General features: G+C 60.6%; 1 protein-coding gene across 2 annotated transcripts in view; it reads left to right on the top strand.

The window, feature by feature from the left end:
- The window catches only part of LOC137456822 (uncharacterized), a 60,645-nt gene that overhangs the window by 15,817 nt on the left and 24,188 nt on the right, over positions 1-20,640 (top strand). For both annotated transcript variants that reach the window (XM_068168452.1, XM_068168453.1), the window contains 21 exons: positions 9,634-9,712; positions 9,879-9,947; positions 10,413-10,548; positions 10,826-10,986; positions 11,316-11,447; positions 11,574-11,662; positions 11,794-11,951; positions 12,291-12,378; positions 12,633-12,779; positions 12,946-13,037; positions 13,498-13,672; positions 13,821-13,954; positions 14,493-14,738; positions 14,840-14,945; positions 15,134-15,295; positions 15,921-16,034; positions 16,394-16,555; positions 16,884-17,135; positions 17,483-17,551; positions 18,096-18,269; positions 18,361-18,495. In XM_068168452.1, coding sequence (XP_068024553.1) covers positions 9,634-9,712; positions 9,879-9,947; positions 10,413-10,548; positions 10,826-10,986; positions 11,316-11,447; positions 11,574-11,662; positions 11,794-11,951; positions 12,291-12,378; positions 12,633-12,779; positions 12,946-13,037; positions 13,498-13,672; positions 13,821-13,954; positions 14,493-14,738; positions 14,840-14,945; positions 15,134-15,295; positions 15,921-16,034; positions 16,394-16,555; positions 16,884-17,135; positions 17,483-17,551; positions 18,096-18,269; positions 18,361-18,495 — 2,880 coding nt within the window. The remainder of the gene's footprint in view (positions 1-9,633; positions 9,713-9,878; positions 9,948-10,412; positions 10,549-10,825; positions 10,987-11,315; positions 11,448-11,573; positions 11,663-11,793; positions 11,952-12,290; positions 12,379-12,632; positions 12,780-12,945; positions 13,038-13,497; positions 13,673-13,820; positions 13,955-14,492; positions 14,739-14,839; positions 14,946-15,133; positions 15,296-15,920; positions 16,035-16,393; positions 16,556-16,883; positions 17,136-17,482; positions 17,552-18,095; positions 18,270-18,360; positions 18,496-20,640) is intronic.

The following is a 20,640-nucleotide window of genomic DNA, read 5'->3' as shown; positions in this document are numbered from 1 at the left end:
TAGACCATGGCACCAAGTGCCACATCCAATCCCCTCTTGAACACCTCCAGGGATGGGGACTCCACCACCTCCCTGGGCAGCACATCCCAATGGCTAACAACTCTCTCTGGGATGAACTTTCTCCTCACCTCCAGCCTGAACCTCCCCTGGCACAGCTTGAGACTGTGTCCCCTTGTTCTGGGGCTGGTTGCCTGGGAGAAGAGGCCAACCCCCTCCTGGCTACAACCTCCCTGCAGGGAGTTGGAGAGAGCAATGAGGTCACTCTTGAGCCTCCTCTTTTCCAGGCTAAACAACCCCAGCTCCCTCAGCCTCTCCTCACAGGGTTGTGCTCAAGGCCTCTCCCCAGCCTTGTTGCCCTTCTCTGGACACCTTCAAGTGTCTCAATGTCCTTCTTAAACTGAGGGGCCCAGGACTGGACACAGGACTCAACTGTGGCCAAAGCAGTGCTGAGCACAGGGCACAATGACCTCCCTGCTCCTGGCCACACTATTCCTGATGCAGGCCAGAATGCCATTGGCCCTCTTGGCCACCAGGGCACACTGCTGGCTCATGTTCAGGCAGCTGTCAATCAGCACCCCCAGGTCCCTCTCTGTTTGGGAGCTCTCCAGTCACTCCGACCCCAGCCTGTAGCCCTGCATGGGATTGCCGTAGCCAAAGTGCAGCCCGTGGCACTTGGACTTGTTCAATGCCATCCCATTGGACTCTGCCCATCTGTCCAGCCTGGCAAGGTCCCTCTGCAGAGCCCTTCTGTCCTCTAACTGACCAACATCTACTCCTAACTTGGTGTCATCTGCAAACTTGCTGATGACTGACTCAATGCCCTCATCCAGATCATCAATGAAGATGTTAAAGAGCACAGGGCCCAGCACTGATCCCTGGGGGATGCCACTGGTGCCTGGCTGCCAGCTGGCTGTGGCACCATTCACCACCACTCTCTGGGCTCAGCCTCCAGCCAGTTCCTAACCCAGCTCAGAGTGCTGCTGCCCAGGCCAGGGGCTGACAGCTTGGCCAGGAGTTTGCTGTGGGGGGTGGTGGCAAAGGCCTTGCTGCAGTCCAGGCAGACCACATCCACAGCCTGCCCCACAGCCCCCAGACAGTCACCTGATCATAGAAGGAGCTCAGGTTGGAGAGGCAGGACCTGCCCCTCCTAAATCCATGCTGGCTGGACCTGAGCCCTTGGCCATGCTTCAGGTGCAGTTATTGCCCCCAGGATAACCTGCTCCATCACTTTCCCTGGCACTGAGCTCAGGCTGGCTGGCCTGGAGTTCCCAGGTTCCTCCATCCGACCCTTCTTGTGGATGGGGACCACATTGGCCAGTTTCAGTCACCTGGGACCTCTCCAGTGAGCCAGGACTGGAGGAAAATGATGGAGAGCGGCTTGGCCAGAGAGAAACTCTAAAGCAAAAGTATGGAACTCAAAAGTGGGACAGGGAACCAGACACAGGAAATTGTGAGATAGGAGTAAAATGTTTTCTTTTACTAGATAAATGTTTCTTATTCTTTGCCTTTGCTCTCATTGTTTATATTTGGTTTGCTTTCTTATATTTCTGTGGAAGCCTGAAGAGTAGAGTGAAATATTAATGTCATTAGGGAAGCTAACAGCTAGTGTGGAAAATAGCCTGTGTAACAATAAGCTGCTGAAGGAGCTGCAAGGAGAGGAGTCGATTGTTGGCAAGCAATGTGGGAAGAGGAAGTGGGAGTAAGGCTTGCGAGAGTAGAGCTAAGGCAGCAGCGATCACATGCACGGAACCAGCCAGTGTGAGACGTGCTGTTGAGCCACCGAAGGATTGCATCACTAGAGCGACCTCCGGGATGCCTATTTTAGGAACTGATTTGCTTGGACACACCTCTTGGTATGAATATGTATCAGGAAGAGACTATTTAAAGAGGAACTAGCTGCTGCTTCGTGTGCGTGCTGGTGGAGCGCAGAGTGGAAACGCCTGCGGCGCTGTTTGCTCGCCTTTTGTTGCCTTCAGTTGCTCTTTTCAAAAGAAAATTGTTTTTAATCAAATTTTAATTCGCTTTGTCGTTAATAACAACTCGGATGGCGTTTGACAGGACTCCTCCGGTCTTTTGTGAACAGCAGCCTGTAGCGACGCAGCTCTTCCTTTATAGCCGCGCCGCGCAGGCTCCGCGGAGCACGGAGCCCTCCCAGGGCAGTAACCGCCGCCACGGGGCCGTGCCCTACCGGCCGGGGCCGTGCCCAGCACCGAGCAGGCTCCGCGGAGCACGGAGCCCTCCCAGGGCAGTAACCGCCGCCACGGGGCCGTGCCCTACCGGCCGGGGCCGTGCCCAGCACCGCGCAGGCTCCGCGGAGCACGGAGCCCTCCCAGGGCAGTAACCGCCGCCACGGGGCCGTGCCCTACCGGCCGGGGCCGTGCCCAGCACCGCGCAGGCTCCGCGGAGCTCGGAGCCCTCCCTGGCCGTGGCGCTGTTGCCTGCGGGGCCGCTCAGCCCAGCCCCGGCCGCCGCACACACGGAGCGGAGCAGCTGTCCCGGCCTGTTTTGGTTGGGCTTCAGTTAACGAGGCGGGAATTACAAAACTATCTTTATTTCCCCAACCCCCCACCCCAACATGATGTCCAGACTCGTGAGATTTTATTGACAGGTCCCACTGGGTCGCGAATGCTACCAGGAATTGGTACGATTCAAAGAATTCAGAAACTGGGAAAGGCTAAGCCACAAAATAGCTTCCCCCCACTCAGGAAACAGAGGCAAGTCAGGACCCGAGGCAAAGCCGATGAGAACGCCAGGCTGTACTCGGGAGGACCGAGCGGGCGTTGGCAGCCGGTGCCTAGGTCTCTCTTCGGCGGCAGGCTCCAGAGCTGCAGGTTTCTAATCCAAGGTGTGGCTAACGCGGCGCAGTTCCGAGGGAAAGGGAGCCGCCAGAATCAGCGAGTCCTTAGGCACAGCCGCCACGAGGCAGGACTCCTGCAGCAGCACTGCCTGAGCGCTGCAAGGGAAGCCGCACTGCCGGCCTGTGCCAGCCAGCAGCCGCAGGTTTGCGGCAGGCAGGGTCCCTGCAGCGGCAGGCAGGGAGCAGCCCCCCAGGGCAGGCAGGTCCGGGGAGCAGCCGGCTCCCAGCGCTGACCTCTCCGATTTCGCCGCGAATCCGACCTGAGCTGCAAAAGAGAGAGCCAAACCGAGAGGGCAGACTGCTTTCTGGTCACTCTGCTTAAGCTTTTCCTAGGCAATGTGTGCAGCGCCAATGGATCCTGGGCACAGCTCAGCTCAGCTCCGAATCCCAGCGAGGGCTTTCCCCCACTGGTGAGGAGCTCCAGCCCCCGGGGGCAGGAACGGAGCCTTCTGACCTGTCCCCCAGAGGGAGGGGAAGGCAGTTTAGCGCCTTTGTCTTCCCCGATCAAACCTCCGCTGATGGAGGTGGGGGAAGGGGGGGTTGGAGCCCCCCATAACGCCCCGAGCCCGCAGGCTCTCTCCTCACCTGCCCCGGGGCTCGGCCTGCCAGAGCCACCCCTTGGCGTGGCGCTGCGCGGCCGAGCTCGGCGCCAGGGCCGTGCCGGACGCAGGAGGCGGCACCGGCAGGGCACACGTGGGCAGCAGGGCAGAAGAGCAGCAGGGCAGACCGGGCTCTGCTCCCTTCCTGCAAGCCGCTCGGGTGTTGGCCTCCCCTCCTGTGTGAAGAGCTGAAGCAGTCTCCTCCCGGCCGACAGTCTCCCTGCCACGGGGGCAATGCTCAAGCTACACCTTGCAACCCCCCAGCCCATAGCCACCTGAGCTTTGGCCCTGCCTGGGGACAAGCCCATGGCAGGAGGGTTCGTGCACCCATCCCAGATGGGCACGGGGCGCTTTTGGCAGACACCAAAAGCCTGGAGCCAGGCTGAGCCCGCAGCAAGGTGGAGGGCTCTGCAAGGGGACCTTTTCTGCTGGCTTGTCCTGATGAACAGAAAATTCTCATTAACAGAATAACAGAGTTGATAAGAATTGTCTGCTTGTTAGCTGAGTACTGGAATGCAGGGAGGGGGAGAGGGGTTGGCAGACAGCCTTTGCATAGATAAGCAGTAACAGGATTTGTCAGTGATTCACTTCTGTTAGTCTGGGACAAGATGATCTTTTGTATAAGAGAAAGGACACCTGGATGCTCTGTATACTTCTGCTATTTTAGATAGACAAGCTTTGTATAGCTAGGAAGCACCTGGACTTTTCTGTGAAATATTAACATCCCTCTGTCATTACAGACAGATAACTTTCTGTATAAAAGTTTGCCCAAAACTCTCTGAAGGTACACAGGTCTTTTGAAATGATTCTGCCTGTGTCAGGCGCCAGAATAGAAGCATGATACAAGAAACTTACTGAGTCTCTTGTGTGTCTTTCTCTAAGTCATTCCTGCCAGGCTCCGCAGCCACCCGACTCAGTAAGCTGTGCCTGGGCTGAGCCCAAAGCCCAAGGACTTCCCCCAAAACCTGAAGAGAGCACAAGAACCATCTCTGCTTAACAGCTCCTTCCTGCAGAGCTGCAGGGAAATGGCAGGAGGAGAAGGAATCTTCCTGCTTTCCTGCCAGCTGCTGCCAGCGTGCCAGGGAAGAGACTTTGTGAGGACAGAGGTGAAGAAAAACACTTCCAGGGAAAAAGAAGGAAGAAGGAGGAAGAAAGGAGGCAGCAGCCCCAGGGCACAGTCTCCAGGCCTCCCCTGGCCTCTCCTGTCACTGCACAGCAGATTCAAAGGTGCAGTTCGAAGAGCTCCCTTACCCTCAGCTCACAGCCGGGGACAAGGGGAGGACAGTTCTGCATTCTGCAGCTTCCAGGGCGGTGGCAGAGCCAAAGCAAAGCCACAAGCAAGAAACATACAACCAAATGATGTAGATGTGGCCTTCAAGATCATCTAGATGCAAGCCCCTGCCATGGGCAGGGACCCCTCCCACCAGCCCAGGCTGCTGCAGGCCTCATCCAGCCTGGCCTGCAACCCCTCCAGGCAGGAGGCAGCCACAGCCTCCCTGGGCAGCCTGGGCCAGAGTCTCCCCAGCCTCACTCTCAACAATTTCTTCCTCCTCTCCACTCTCAATCTCTCCTCTCCCAGCTCAAAGCCATTGGCCCTGGGCCTGGCCCTCCCAGCCCTTGTCCAAAGTCCCTCCCCAGCTCTCCTGGAGCCCCTTCAGGCACTGGAGGGCTGCTCTAAGGTCTTGCTGGGGCCTTCTCCAGGCTGAACAGCCCCAACTCTCCCAGCCCTGCCCCATAGGGAAGGTTCTGCAGCCCTCTGGTATCTTTGTGGCCTCCTCTGGACCTGCTGCAGCAGTTCAACATCCAGAAGAAAGTGGAGAATGCATCAAAGGCAGCAGAGAACAATTTTGTGTTTGGAAGCAAGAGAAGGAGAGCAGGAATCAGAGAGTGCTCCGGGTGCCGCAGGGCTGGCAGCCCTTCTGCCACTGCTGCACCACAGCAGCACACACAGGGACACACTGAGGCTCAACACCAGCAGCCTCCCTCTGCCTGCAAAGTGCCCCTCCCTGTGCTGCTCTGGAGCTGCTCAGTGCCAGCAATGCAGCCAGGCTCACTGACAACATCCTCAGGGCTTTATTGGGAATGCTCCACATCACCACAAGCTGCTTCTGCCCACCTCTGTGCTGGCACATCCCACAGCCACATTGCCACTCCTCTCCTTCAAGGGCTTGGAGCCTGCCAGCTGCTTCCAATGTTCCTGAGCAGTTTTAGACTTCTATCCCCTCAGACCTCAGGCTGCTTTTGGTGGTGCTGCTGGCAGCATTCTACACAGTGCTTTCCACCCTCTCAGGCCAGATAGGAATTATAGCAGGAGCAGCCCTGCAAGAGTCCATCATGAGTTCTGGTCAGGGTCAGAGCCCTGCCATCCCCCCCTGCAGCCTTGCCCACACATTTGATTGTGCCACCACTGTGACTGCTGCTTCCTGTGGGATGCTCCACCCCAAAGATGCAAGTGGAGCAAACCACAGCAGACACCTCCCAGCTCCTCTTGCTGCCACCGCTCCCAGGCTTCCCCTGGGGAGGAGCAGCAGAGGTGGCACTTGAGGAGGGAGCAGCTGCTGCTGTGGCCACCAAAAGTGGGGCAGTGGCCAGCAGGGCTCACTTGCCTGACTGCCACTGATCACAGCCCCACTCTGCTCTCTCTAGGGAGCCACCCAGTTGGTTATGATCTGAGCTCTCCCCCACGATGTGGCAGCCTCTGCCCTCCTGGGTGCGCAGCCTCTGCCCTCCTGGGTGTGCAGCCTCAGCCAGGGAGCACACACACAGGCTCGGGGCTGCCCCTGGGCAGCAGGAGTGGGGCAGGAGATGTGGGGGGTCTGATGGTGAGGCTGGGTGGGTGCAGGGCAGCATCTTGGCACGCAGGCTGCAGGGCTGCCTGAGGCGTGGGAGGCTCTGTGTGTCCATGCAGAGCTCTGGGACTCCTTTGGCCTCTGTGTGTGCGTGAGGGGCAGGGGAGCTGTGCGTGGAGCACGCAGAGCTGTGTCTGTGCCTCTGTGTGGGGGAAGGATCTGTGTCATGGACTCAGAGGAGCGGGTGGGGTGCCAATAAACCTTTCAAATCAAGTCCAAGCATGGCCCAGCACTGCCCCATGTGCCTCAGCACCATCGCTGCTGTGTCATGGGCTGAGGCTTAAGCCTTGAGCAAAGGACAGAGAGGAGCTCCAGGAGGTGCAGAGGGGTCCAGGTGTGAACAGGATGTTTGTAACCTTTGGGTATTTCATTCCCATCACTCTGTTCTCTGCCTCTATTTCAGCTGGCAGCCAGCCCAGCTCTTGCCTCTTCCCTTCCCTCTCTTCTCCCTGGATGCAGGCAGCTTCCTTCTCTGCTGTGGGGGGAGGATGGTTCCAGGCTTGGCTGTGCCCTTCAGGGCCAGACCAGGCCTTAGCTGTGGCCTTCAGGGCCAGACAACATTTTCCCTGTGCAGTTTTGTGCCTGAAAATAGTGTGGCCAGCAGGAGCAGGGAAGTCCTTGTGCCCTGTGCTCAGCACTGCTGAGGCCACACCTGGAGTCCTGTGTCCAGCTCTGGGCTCCTCAGGTCAGGAAAGAGGTTGAGCTGCTGGAAGGTGTCCAGAGAAGGGCAAGAAAGCTGGGGAGGGGTCTGGGGCACAGCCCTGTGAGGAGAGGCTGAGGGAGCTGGGGTTGCTTAGCCTGGAGAAGAGGAGGCTCAGGGGAGGCCTTCTTGCTCTCTCCAACTCCCTGCAGGGAGGTTGTAGCCAGGAGGGGGTTGGGCTCTTCTCCCAGGCCCCCAGCACCAGAACAAGAGGACACAGTCTCAAGCTGTGCCAGGGGAGGTTCAGGCTGGATGTTAGGGAGAAATTCTTCCCAGCCAGAGAGATTGGCCCTGGGGATGTGCTGCCCAGGGGGGTGGTGGAGTCCCCATCCCTGGAGCTGTTCAAACAAGGCTTGGATGTGCCACTTGGAGCCACGGTTTAGTTGTCATGAGGTGCTGGGTGACAGCTTGGTCTTGATGCTCCTTGAGGTCTCTTCCAACCTTATTGATTCTATGCTTCTCCTCTGGGGGGAAGGATCAGAGCCCTGGGGCTTATGGCAAACCCCAGGTGGGGGCAGAGAAGGAGTCCTGGGCTTTGGGTCTGCTTTGGAGGCGTGGAGAAGCCTTTGGGCTTTCGAGTCTCCCCCAGTGGCCATTCAGCAGAAGAGCTTTAGCTGCCCCCCAGCACACTTCCCACTGGAACTGACAGAGTCAGACAAGCTGCGAGGAGCGAAGGCAACGTCCCAGAGAGATTTGCTTTCTTTAACCACTGTGAAAGGCATTTGAGAGCCTTTAGAGCCTGCCCCAGTGCCCATGGAGCCCAGACACCATGGCAGTGCCATCCTGCCCTGTCAGCTGCTGCCCCAGCACCAAGTGCTGCCTCACGTGGGGCTGGGTGCTGCCCCACAGCTGGGTGCTGCCCCACGGCTGGGTGCTGCCCCACAGCTGCGTGGTGCCCCATGGCACTGGGTGCTGCCCCACGGCTGGGTGCTGCCTCACAACTGGGTTCTGCCCCACGGCTGGGTGCTGCCCCATGGCACTGGGTTCTGCCCCACGGCTGGGTGCTGCCCCACAGCTGGGTGCTGCCCCATGGCTGGTTGCTGCCCCATGTGGGGCTGGGTGATGCCCTATGGGTGGGTGCTGCCTCACAACTGGGTGCTGCCCCACGGCTGGGTGCTGCCCCACAGCTGGGTGCTGCCCCATGGCTGGTTGCTGCCTCACAGCTGGGTGCTGCCCCACGGCTGGGTGCTGCCCCACAGCTGGGTGCTGCCCCATGGCTGGGTGCTGCCCCATGGCTGGGTGCTGCCTCACAGCTGGGTGCTGCCCTACGGCTGGGTGCTGCCTCACAGCTGGGTGCTGCCCCATGGCTGGGTGCTGCCCCATGGCACTGGGTGCTGCCCCATGGCACTGGGTGCTGCCCCTGTGACAGGGGAAAGAAGAAGGGTTGAGAGTTGTGGATTTGTGTGGCTCAGTTGGAGTTTTCCTGTAGGAAACGCTGCCTGTGCAGTCTCTGTGCCCTCAGTGTCTCCCTAGGGCACCAGGGGCAGCAGTGCCAGCCCAGCACATGCCCACACGGCCCCACAGGCTGTGCCAGGCTCTGCCCCTGGCCCGGCTGCCTGGGCAGCCGCACTCAGGCCAGGCTGGCAGCGCTGTGTGGGCACAGGTCCTTATCCTGCCCCAGCCACCCTGCCCTGTGGGAAGCCCTTGGTGCTGGGGGGCAGGCAGCAGCTCTCCTCTTGCCCTCCCAGCCCCTCCCTGCTCCCTGGCAGCAGATCTCAGCCCCTATGGAACAAAGGCAAACCAGGCCCTTAGGACTCCCACTGCCCAGATTATGAGGTCACCATGGGGCATCTCTGTCTCCACGGTGTTGGTGCTCCCTGGCAGCCACTTGAGCTTCAGCTCCTCTCCGTGAGGCCTGCTCTGGTGTGCTGGGGGAATCTGCCCCTTGGTTGCTCTCAAGGTGCAATTCTCTGCCAAGGCAGCCAGCGAGGCGAGGATGGACGAGAACGGAGGATACCAAATGGCCTCCCTGAAGGAGTTACTGGTAGCGTGGCTGGGGCTCTGCCCAGGGGCCCAGCATCCCCCCCAGACAGGGCAAAACTCTCCCCCACAGCCCAGAGGCATTTCCCCAGGGGGCAGAGGCATGGGCAGGAGGAGATGCTTTGCCCTGCTCTGCTTCGGCCTCGCTGCTCAGAGCAAGGAGGGGATGGGAAGGAAAACCTCCTGCAAGCCAAAGCTCCTACAAACCTCTCTCCAGCTCCCTGGGAGGAGGCTGGAGTGAGGCTGGTGTTGGTCTCCTCTCCCCAGCAACTAGTGACAGGATGGGAGGGAATGGGCTTCAGTGGTGCCAGGGGAGGTGTAGATTGGGCACGAGGAAAACTTCTCTCCCGAGAGGTCAGGCACTGGAACAGGCTGCCCAGGGAGCTGGTGGAGTTGCCATCCCTGCAGCTGTTCAGGAAGCTGTAGATGGGGTGCTTCAGGACACAGTTTAGTGGGCCTGGCAGCTGGCTTCTGCTTGCACTCGGGAACCTTAAAGGGCTTTGGCAGCCTTCCTTCACTCCACGGGTTTGGGTTTTCCTGGAGGAGGGGGCATGCAGAAATGTGACCCTGGGGGACTTGTGTGGCCACAGGGGTGGAGGAGGTAAAGGACCTCTAGAGAGCTTTGCCCCTCTTCTCCTTGCTGAGCAGGAATACGACGAAGAGGCGGTGATTGACCAGGGCAAATGGAGCAGCACTGCCAGCTTCCACTCTGAGCATCAGTTGCAAAGTAAGGCTGCAGAGAGAGCCTGGCAGAGGAGCCAGCAGCCCAGTGCCTTCTCCCAAGGCACCAAGGTGGTGCTTCCTCCTGGGCAGGGCTGCTCTGGCTGAACAGTGGCACTGCCTCCCCCATCTCTGCAGCATCAGGAGCTCTGCAAGTGACTCTTCTCTTGCAGGCCACCGTGCCCGGGACGTGGGGAGGAGGCGGGTGATGAGAAGCCGATCCCCCAGCTGTGGCAGGCAGGGTGAGTGCCCCCAGGCTGTTCCCTGAGCTCCTTGGGCTGTGTGCACCTGGGGGCTTCTGCAAGCAGCTCCCTGTGCCTGGCTTGTGTGGCTTGCTGCCCTCCCGAGGGAAATGGCAGCGTTTAGCAAGGCCTCCCTTCGCCAGGCTTTGCTCAGGAGGGGCTGGCAAGGCAGTGCCATGCATCATGGACTGAGGCTCCTCTTCCTGGGAGGCATCCTGGCCTTAAAAATGGCCCTGTGGGGAAGGGAAGGGAAGGGAGGCTGCCCACCCTGAGTCAGAGGTGGAGCAGATGCTGCTCCTGCTCCATGGCTCTGTGCAAGCCTGGGCAGAGGAGGAGTCCAGGGGAGAGGAGCCAGCCCAGCATCTGTGGCTGAGCTGGTGCTGAGCTGGTGGTCCCTTGGCATGAGAGCAGGACAGAGCTGGTTCAGGCAGGCTGAGAGCACAGAGCTTTGTCTTCTGCCCCCAGCCAGCCCAGCCCAGCGGGTGCAGGCCATCCTTGGGAGCCAGGAGGACGAGCAGCATGCTCCCCACAAACTCTTCTGCCAGATGGCTGAGCTCTGCGTGGCAGAGGGTGAAGCTGCTGAGTGGAAGGATGCAGCAAGGTAAAGCCCTGCTGCTGGCAGCGGTGCCAGAGGAGCCCTGGGCCAGCAGCGCTCAGAGCTCTTCTTTCCTCCCTGAGGGAAGCAAAGCTCTCACAGCTGCTGCTGCTGCTGCTGCTGCTGCTGCTGCTGCTGCTGCTGCTGCTGCTGCTGCTGCTGCTGCTGCTGCTGCTGCTGCCAGGAGCCTTCTTCTCTTGCTACCCCACAGCTCTCTCCAAGGGCTGCCAAAGCTGGGGGCACTTTTCCCATCCCTGGGGCTGATCACATCCTGTGTCTGCAGGTGGTTCAAGTTTGAGGAGGACCTGGAAGATGGCAGTGAATGCTGGAGCAAGCCCTACGTGGCCACACTCTCCCTGCCCAGCCTCTTGGAGCTGAGGAGCTTGATCAGCAGTGGCACAGTGCTGCTGGACATCGGTGCCAACAGCATGGAAGAGATTGCAGGTAGCCTGCATTCTGTGTCCCTCTGGCAACAGCCCAACTCAGCTGCCTCTGGTGCCCTTCCCTCCCCAGTCAAACCCTGCCCCAATGGCAGGCTCCTACCCAGGAGTCCTGCTGTGGGTTTAAGCAGAGGCTGGGGGCCCAACCCTGGCACTGGGCTTTGCCTGCAGGGTGGGCTCCTCTTGGAAGCAATGTGTGGGGTTAGAGAAGCGACTGCAGAGCATTCTCCAGCCAAAGAGAAGCAGGAGGCAGGGCTTGGCAGGTCGCTCGTCGAAACAGGGCTGGGACTGGGGGTGTCTGCTCTGATGGCTTCTTTCCCTCTGCCCCCCCAGATGCCATCCTGCACCAGCAGGGACAGAGCTCAGGGCTTGATGAGCAGGCACGGGCGAGAGTGCGAGAAGTGCTTCTGCTGCAGCATCAGAGCAAGGAGAGGAAGAGCTTCCTGGCCAGGGCTGTGGCCCGAGGTGAGCTGTTCTCCAGGGCTCTGACAGCTGCTGAAGGCTTCTGCAGGGCTTGGGTCCCAGCAGGCTCACCCTGGCAGAGCCCTGGCAACCTGCCCACCTCTCCAAGTGCCTTTGTTCCCCTGCCAGTGTCAGCGCTCAGCCCTCAGCCTTCTGCAGACGCTGCTGTGGCTGAAGGAGAGAGGAAGCAGGAGAGCTCCACAATGGCTCTAGGCAAGGTGAGAGCCCTGCAGCTTTCTTCTGCCTTCAGGGCCAGATTGGCTCTGGCCAGGTGGCCCCAGGGAGGGCTGCAGAGCGTCGAGGGCTTTGCTCTCGGGGCAGCTGCCTGAGGATTGCTTCTTGTGCCCAGGAGGAGCTGCGCTTGCTGAAGAGGATTCCCAGCGGGGCCGAAGCCTGCAGCCTGCTCGTAGGGGAGCTGGGGGCCCTTCAGCAGCCCCTGCTGGCCTTTGTCCGCCTGGCCCAGGCTGTGCTGCTCCCGGGGCTGACCCAAGTGCCCATCCCAACCAGGTCTGAGTGAGAAGCACACAGCTTTGCTTTCCCAAGAGCCCCACGCCACGGCATCCAACTCCACGCACCAGTGGGGCTGCCAAGGGAACAAGCCCCCCCCTTCCCCCCCATCTCCTTGCCTTTGTGTCTCCCTTCCCTGCTGGAGCTTTGGTAGCCACCAGCGCATCTGAATGGCCCTTGGCCCAGACTGAGTGTGGGATCAATTCTGATGAATTTGGGAGACGCTGCCTGTGTGTCCCCGCTGGAGCCAGACTCTGGTCTGGCAGCTCCTGGGGCTTTCCTTGGGTGCTCTTTGAGCAAGGACACCTTCTCCTGCCTCATGTTGCTTTTCTTGCCCAGGTTCCTGTTTGTTTTGCTGGGGCCAGCAGGAAAAGCCCAGCAGTACCACGAGGTCGGCAGGGCCATGGCTACTCTGATGACTGATGAGGTACCAGCAGATAAGGGAGCTCTGGGTCACCTCTGGCTTTAGGCTAAAGGCCGTGGGGTGCCCCTGGGGATGGGGACCTCGTGCAGGAGACCATTGCACCTCCCAGAGTGGGCAGGTGTTTGCTGTGGGGGAATGCTGCCTGCCCCCAGCAGGAACGATGGGGAAGATTCTCCTGCATTTAGGCAGGAGCTGATTGCCCTGGAGAGGGCATCCAAGGCGGGCTGTCCTCTCAGCAGCTTGCCTCCTGCTGGCAGGTCTTCCAAGAAGTTGCCTATAAAGGCAGGAAGCCAGGGGACCTGCTGGCTGGCCTGGCAGAGTTCCTGGAGCAGGTGAAGGTCTTGCCAGCAGGCCAGTGGGATCCCTCCATCCGAATCAAGCCCCCGGAAAAGGTCCCTCCCCAGGTGGGTGCCGCAGGGCGGGAGGCGGGAGGGGCAGGGGCAGCACGGCAGCGCGGCTGGGGATGTGCTGAGGGGGCCAGGCTCTCCAGGTGCCCCTCTGCCAGTCCCAGAGCCAGAGCAGGAGGAACGGTGACAGGTGGGCATCTGTACCTTGCTCCCATTTCCCCAGGAGAAAAGGAAGGTGCTAGGAGCTGCGGGTGGCAGTGCTGCGCCGAGCGAGCCCGCGAGACACACTGGGCCGGAGCTGGAGTGGACAGGAAGGTGATCTGAGCTTCCCCTGGCTGGCCTTGGTTCTGCTGGCCTTGGAAACTGAGGCTGCAGCTGCCCTTCCGGCAGGGCTCTGGCCTTAGCTGCTTCAGGCAGGGGCTGCACAGCACCACCTCGGTGCCCTGGGCCCGGCAGGGGGAGAGGTGGGCGGCTGGGCTCAGGCGCAGCGGCATCGCCCCTGCTTTGCTGGATTTGGGGTGGGGGCAGAGGGGTAGAGACCCCCAGGGAGAGCACTGCTGCTGCTGAGGGGCAGAGGGGAGGGGCTCTGGGCCGAGGCCTGCTTGTGCTGCAGGAGCTCTCCTGCCTGCCTCCCTTTCTCCTGGGTATAAAGCAGGCTCCAGCAGACTTCTGCTTTGCAGCCCTGCAAGTCGCTCTGAGCTTGTGGCTGCCCTTGTGCAGCAGAGAGCTCCACAGCCCCTCCCGCAGCACACTCAGCCTCCCTTCTTGCCTCCAGGTTCTGCGGAGGTTTCATCCAGGACGTGAAGCGCAAAGTGCCCTGGTTCTGGAGCGACTTTCGGGACGCCTTCAGCCTGCAGTGCCTGGCGTCCGTCCTCTTCCTCTACTGCGCCGGCATGTCCCCTGTCATCACCTTCGGCGGCCTGCTGGGGGAGGCGACCGAGGGCTGCATGGTGAGCAGCTCTCTCTGCTGGCTGGCAGGGCAGAGGGAGGGCCCACCCTCGGGCACAAGTCCCTGCTGCGCTCACTCGGCTTTGCTGGGGGGTGTGGGCTTGCCCTGCATGATCTCCTTAGTGCCTGCTGCCTCTCTCCCCCGGGCAGAGTGCCATGGAGTCCCTGATGGGTGCCTGCCTGTGCGGCGTGGTCTATTGCCTCTTTGCTGGGCAGCCTCTCACCATCCTCGGCAGCACCGGACCCATCCTTGTCTTTGAGAAGATCATCTACCACTTCTGCAAGTAAGGCTGGCTGCCACAGCCAGGGGCTGGCAGAGGCTGCAGCAGGAGACAGGGAGGAGGAAAAGATGCTTGGGCCGTGCTGTTCCGGGTGGCACTTGTGAGGTCTCAGTTGTCTCCGGTGTCAGAGCTGTTGCAGGCTGCTGCTGCTTTACTAGCTGGTGGTGCAGGGGCTCTGGAGGGCGGAGACGGGGAGTCGTGGGGGTGGGTTGGCAGCAGGTGACTGGGCACAAACCCAGCCAGCGCTGGTGTTCGGGCATGAGAGTGAGGTGAGACCACAGCACCTCCCACAGCCGGCGCCTGACCTCCACTAGCCCCCAGGGCCTTAACCCAACTGCTGCTAAGTCCTTGGCCTCTCCTCGCGCGGGTCCAGAGCCCAGGCTGCAGCCCCGAGGCTGTCTGTGGCACTTGCTGGAGACTGCCTCCCCCCCGCCCCCAGCCTGGCCACGCTCCTAAACTGCTCTGAGGTTTGCCCAGGGCAGGCAGAGCTGGCAGCCCCTTGCTGGCCTCTCCCCCTTCCCACCTGGCTTTGGTTCCCCAGGGAGCAGGCGCTCTCCTACCTGTCCCTGCGGGCGTGCATCGGGCTCTGGACCACCTTCTTCTCCCTGGTGCTGGTGGTGACCGACGCCAGCTCCCTGGTGCGCTACATCACTCGCTTCACCGAGGAGACCTACGCCTCCCTCATCTGCCTCATCTTCATCTACGAGGCTCTGGAGAAGCTGAGTCAGCTGCGAGTCACCTACCCTGTGCACACGCCCGGCGCCCTCGCCAGCTACACCAACTCCAGGTGAGTGCTGCCCTGCTAAAGGCTGCTGCCTCTGGCCAGGAGCTCAGGGCTGCCTCTCCTTTGCCTTTTCCTTACCCCTCTCCTGGCTTCTCTCCTGCCAGCTGCGAGTGTGTGGCACCAGCCCAGCCCAGCCTCGAAACCCTGCGTTTCTGGGAGAGCAGCAAGCTCGACGTGCCTGGCATCGCCTGGCACAACCTCACCGTGACTGTGAGTGCCCCGAGCCACTGCTTCCTCGTGCCGCCGCCAGGGGGCATCCCCCCGGTGCACAAGGCAGAGCCCTTGCGCTGCGGAGGGGCTGCCAAGCGTGCTGCTGCCAGATCCTCCTCACCCCCTCCTTACCCAGCGTGTCCTGGCCACACCTTCACCGCCTGTGTCCCGACTCTCTGTCTCTCCAGGAGTGCCGGCACTTGCGGGGAGAGTTCCGAGGCCCTGCCTGTGGGCCCCATGGCCCCTACGTGCCTAATGTCTTCTTCTGGTGCTGCATCCTCCTCTTCTCCACCTTTGCCCTGGCCAGCTTCCTGAAGAACCTGAGGAGCAGCCCTTTCTTCACCACCAAAGTAGCAACAGTCTCCACCCTCCTTTCCCCAAGCAGTCTCCACCACCACTTGGTCAAGCTGGGAAATGCCAAGCTGGAAGAGAAGCTCTGCACCGCCTCGGATTCCCCCCCCCCCCCCCCCCGCTGCCTTCTGTGGATGAAAACGGCTCACAGCCTTTCCCACCTGTCCTACCCCCTACCCCAGGGCCCCTTCTGTGTTCTCTGTCTTCCCTTTCGGGGGGGGGAAATTGGGTCTTCCACAGTTAGCTTTGGTTTACCCCCACCCCCCAACCCGTGCCTTGCCTGCTCGGGGGCAAAGTTGTTTCAAACGCAGAGCTGCCCTGGACAAAGCCCCAACTGCTCCCCCTGAGGCAGGAAGGGAGCTGCAGAGCCTTATGCCATCGTGGCTGCAGTGGCAATAGATCTGCTAAAGGCTTGAATTCCAGCAGCCCTTGCCCACTTCATTCAGCTCTTCCCATGCCTGGGCCCAGCTCTCACAGCCACAGCATGTCGGCAAGGGAGGAGGCTGCAGGCGCTGCGGGGGGATTTGCTGCCCCGGCCTTGGGGGTGTCGATGGCCCCAGCTTCTCCATGCCCCAGTGTGGCCCCGCTGGCAGTGCCCCCCTCAGCTCTGTTCTTCTCCCCTAGGTGCGCTCCCTCATCAGTGACTTTGCTGTTTTCCTCACCCTGGTCACCATGGTGCTGACCGACTACCTGGTTGGGATCCCCTCGCCCAAGCTCCACGTGCCCAGTGAGATCAAGGTAATGAGGCTGCCTGGCTTGGAACTGGCTTCAGCCCTCGGGGCTGCCGCAAGGGAGGGGATGGCAGGGCAGGCTGGGGCTGGGCCTGCAGGACATGCTGCTGCTCTGCCCATCTCCTCCTGTGCCTCCAAGGCACGCTTTCTTTCTGGAAATGAGAAGGCAGCCCCAAAGCTGGGCACCTCCAGGAGAAGTAGCTGCAGGTGCCTGCAGAGAGGCCGCCGGCACTGCTGGAGCCCACCAGAGAGGGTGACCTGAAGCCAAGGCTGGGAGATGCTGTGCCTCAGGAGGGGAGAGGCAAAATGCAAGGCAGGGCAGTGTCTGGGCTGAGAGCTGCTGCTGAGGCCTGTGCTTTGCTGCAGCTGACCAGGGACGACCGCGGGTGGTTCATCAGCCCCCTAGGACCCAACCCCGTGTGGACAGTGTTCGCTGCGCTCATCCCAGCTCTGCTCTGCACCGTCCTGATCTTCATGGACCAGCACATCACGGTTGCTATCGTCAACAGGAAGGACCACAAGCTGAAGGTAAGAGGCTGCAAGAGATGAGCCCGTCCCGCCCCGCCCTGGGCTGCAGCCAGCATCGGGCTGGGTGGCAGGATGCTCTCCTGCAGCAGTGGTGCCCCAGGGAGCAAAGCCCAGGGCAGCTGAGACGAGCGCTCTGCAGCAGCACATGGAGCTGGGTGCAGGAGGGAAGCGTGCTGTGCTTGTGAAGTGGTGGCGGCAGCCGCGGGAAGGAAGCCTTCTGCTGTGCTGCCAGGAGCGGCTCAAGCAGGGGCAGAGTCTGACTGCTGAGGCTGCCCTTGCTCTTGCGCTGTGGGCTGCTCTGCTCCTTCTTTTGCTGCCTTCCTTGCAGAAAGGATGTGGCTACCACCTGGACCTCTTTGTGGTGTCTGTGCTGCTGGGGGTGTGCTCCCTGATGGGCCTGCCCTGGTTTGTGGCTGCCACTGTGCTGTCCATCACCCACGTGAACAGCCTCAAGGTGGAGTCTGCCGGCTCAGCTCCAGGAGAGCAACCCAGGTTCCTGGGGGTGCGAGAGCAGAGAGTCACTGGCTTGATGGTCTTTGTGCTCATGGGCTGCTCTGTCTTCCTGACCTCGGTGTTAAAGGTGAGAGGGCAATGCCAAGCCCCGACCGGCACCGGCTTTGTGGCACTGACACACACACCTCCCAGCGCCTCTCCAGCCCCCGGGAGCTGTGGAGCGGAGGAGGAGGCGACCCCCGACCCTGGGGCTTGACCTGTGCCGGGAAGCAGCTTGGGCTTTGCTTTGCAGCCCTTCGGCCCCCACTGGGGTGCGCTGGAGGCGAGCGAGCGGCGCCCAGAGCTTTGGGTTCCAGCTGCCTTTCAGGGCCAGCCCTGCTGGGGGTTCAGGCGGCTGCGGGCAGTGCCCGCAGAGCAGGGTGCTGAGCCTGCCAGTGCCACGTCAGGCACAGACCGTTGCCTTCTCCTCCGCAGCTCATCCCCATGCCTGTGCTTTACGGCATCTTCCTCTACATGGGTGTGTCGTCGCTCCGAGGACTCCAGGTAGTGCCTCAGCGGCAGCCTGCAGCACGGCTGCTCCCTGCTGCCGCCTCTGCCCGGCAGCAAGGCCAACGCGGGGCCGCGGCAGAGGCTCTCTGCGAGCGCGCAGGGAAAGCCTTTGCTGTGAGGGAGAGGTGGGTGGGGGCCCAGGAGATCTCTGGGGCTGGGAGCAGCGGTTCCTCAGCGTGCTCGGGTCAGGGGCTAGGGCAGGGCAGGGTTTGCTCAGGTGGAAATGGGGGAACTCGGTGCCCAGGGAAGGCAGCTTCCACCGCTGCCGGCAGCGCTTGCAGGGGCATTCGGTGGGCCAGGAAAGGCAGAGAAGAGAGCCGCACGGAGGAAGGGCAGGTCGGTGGCAGCTCCCGTGGGCAAGCCGGCTGGTAGCTGGAGGGGAGGGAAAGTGGCTGCTGCTGCCCCCAGGAGGAGCGTCCAGAGCGGCTGCCAGGCCTTGTGCTTTCAAGCGGCATCCTGCAAAGAGCCTCCAGGTGTCAGCAGGGCCAGGAAGCTTCTGCGGTGCTAAGCTGGCAGCTCTTGGCCTGTGCCTTTGCAGTTCTTCAAGCGCTTGCTGCTGGTTCTGATGCCAAGCAAGCACCAGCCGGACTTCCTCTACCTGCGGCACGTCCCCCTGCGCAAGGTGCACCTCTTCACCTTCATCCAGGTCCTCTGCCTCACCCTGCTCTGCCTCATCAAGATGTCCCCTGCTGCCCTCATCTTCCCCCTGCTGGTAAGAGCTGCTGCTGCTCAGCAGGCCATGTCTGCAGCGAGGTGGAAGGCTCAGCTCTGGCCTCACCCTATCTCCCCTCCTGTCTGTGAAGGATTTGGCTCTGGTCTTGGTGCGGAAGGCGATGGACTTCTGGTTCTCCAAGCGGGAGCTCAGCCTGCTGGATGACCTTCTGCCGGAGAGGAGGAAGAAGGAGGAGAGTGCCAAGACTGAAGGCCAGCAAGAAGAGGTAAGGCCTGCTGGGTGCCCGGGGCTGGGCCTCTCCCTCAGGCTGGCAGGTTGCCTGTTCCTAGCACAGCTTCTCCTGACATGTTGGGAGACCATCAGAACTCCAAGGGAGCTGATCCTAAGGGCCTGGATCCCGCTTCAACCCCTTGAGTCAGCACTGAGCTTCCCCCTCGGGGAGCGTTCTCAGTCAGTCGTTTCTCATCAAGATGATGATTGTCCTTTTGCCAGGACAGTGCCTTTAACCCTCCCCAGGGGCTGGCAGCGAGCTCTGCACCCTGCTGCACTGCCAGCGGAAGCTGCCACGGCTCAGCAGCAGAGGGCAGCAGGCAGAGATGTTCCTGGCTCTTGAGTTTCTCTCTGCCCCGAGCCAAGGCAGCCAGCTTGATTTGTCCCCTTTCATGGCAGGAAACCACGGAAGCTGCTGGTCCCAATCCAGTTCAGCTGGAGCTGGGGAGCACAGGCGACTTGGATCCCCCAGAGCAAAGCAGGGAGAGGTAAAGCCCCAGCAAGGGCCAGGACCCCCAGCAAGATTAGCTGGGAGGTGTCTGCTGTGGTTTGCTCCACTTGCATCTTTGGGGTGGAGCATCCCACAGGAAGCAGCAGTCACAGTGGTGGCACAATCAAATGTGTGGGCAAGGCTGCAGGGGGGGATGGCAGGGCTCTGACCCTGACCAGAACTCATGCTGGACCCCAAAACTGGCATCATCAGGGACCTGAGAGTAGCTGCAGATCCTCCTTGTGAAAGAGGTGGAGCTGCAGGCAGGATCTGTGCCAGCTGTGGCTCAGGAGCCCAGTCCAGGGCTAAGCACCGAGAAGAGCCACTCCATGGAGCTGTTGCTCTGCAGCTCTCAGCCTTGCCCCTCACAACTCCTCCTCCAGCCAAGCCTCCCATGCTTCTGCTGGGCTTTGATTCTCCAGGTCCCCTGTTCCTCTTGCCAAGGCTGCTAATGCCCTTGGTGACCTCAGTTCCCCTCCCCACGACTGCCATGGAAATCCTCTCTTGCAGGGCTGCTCCTGCTGTAATCCTTATCCAGGCTGAGAGGGTGGGAAGCACTGTGTAGAAGGCTGCCAGCACCACCAGCAGCAGCAGTCTGAGTTCTGGGGAGAAAGGAGCCGAGAACTGCTCAGGAGTGCCCGAAGCAGCTGGCAGACCCCATGCCCTTGAAGCAGAGGAGAACATCACAGGCTCCAGCCCTTCACACAGTGCTCCCTGCACCTTCCTCTGCTTCTGAACTCCAGTGTTTCAGACTCTCTTGTTATGAACTCTGTTGTTGTTGACTCTGTTGTTATAAACTTATAAACTATTGCTTATACACTTTCTTGTTTTAAACTTTGTTGTTAGGAACTCTACTGGTTCTAAACTCCATTGTTATAAGCTCTGGTGTTGGGAGCTCTGTTGCTTTAGACTCTGTTGCTTTAGACTCTGTTGTTAGACTCTGTTGTTGAGACAGAGATCAGGGACCATCAGGTTGAGTGCCTGTGGGTGAGAATTAGAGGGAAGACCGGCAGGGCAGACATCCTGGTTGGAGTCTGTTATAGACCACCCAACCAGGAGGAAGAAGTTGATGAAGCATTCTATAGGCAGCTAGAGGCTGTCTCAATCACCAGACCTTGTTCTCATGGGCGACTTCAACCTGCCTGACATCTGCTGGGATCTCAACACAGCAGAGAGAAGGCAGTCTGGGAGGTTCTGAGAGTGCATGGAGGACAGCTTCTCATCCCTGGTGCTGCAAGAGCCTAGCAGGGGCAAGGCTATGCTTGACCTCCTCTTCACCAACAGGGAAGGGCTGGTGGGGATGTGGTGGTTGGAGGGTGTTTGGGGTCCAGTGACCACGAGATAATTGAATTCTTGGGTTTTGGTCAAGCCAAGAGGGGCAGCAAGAAGACCTCCACTCTGGACTGCCGGAGGGCAGACTTCGGGTTACTGAAGGAACTAACTCAGAGGGTTCCTTGGGATAAAGCCCTTAAAAACAAAGGGGTCCAGGAGGGCTGGGCCTGCTTCAAGGAAGAATTGTTGAAGGCTCAGGGACAGGCTGTGCCAATGTGCCGGAAGATGAGCCGCCGGGGCAGCCGGCCAGCCTGGATGGGTAATGAACTCTTAATAGAGCTAAGGGAAGAAAAGAGGGTGTATCACCTTTGGAAGAGA

This window comes from Melanerpes formicivorus, unplaced genomic scaffold, assembly GCF_026170545.1.
Source record: "Melanerpes formicivorus ecotype bairdi unplaced genomic scaffold, bMelFor1.0.p_v2 SCAF_139, whole genome shotgun sequence".
Lineage (NCBI taxonomy): Eukaryota > Metazoa > Chordata > Aves > Piciformes > Picidae > Melanerpes > Melanerpes formicivorus.
Note: the sequence above shows the minus strand (reverse complement) of the source record. Positions and strands in the feature narration are given on the sequence as shown.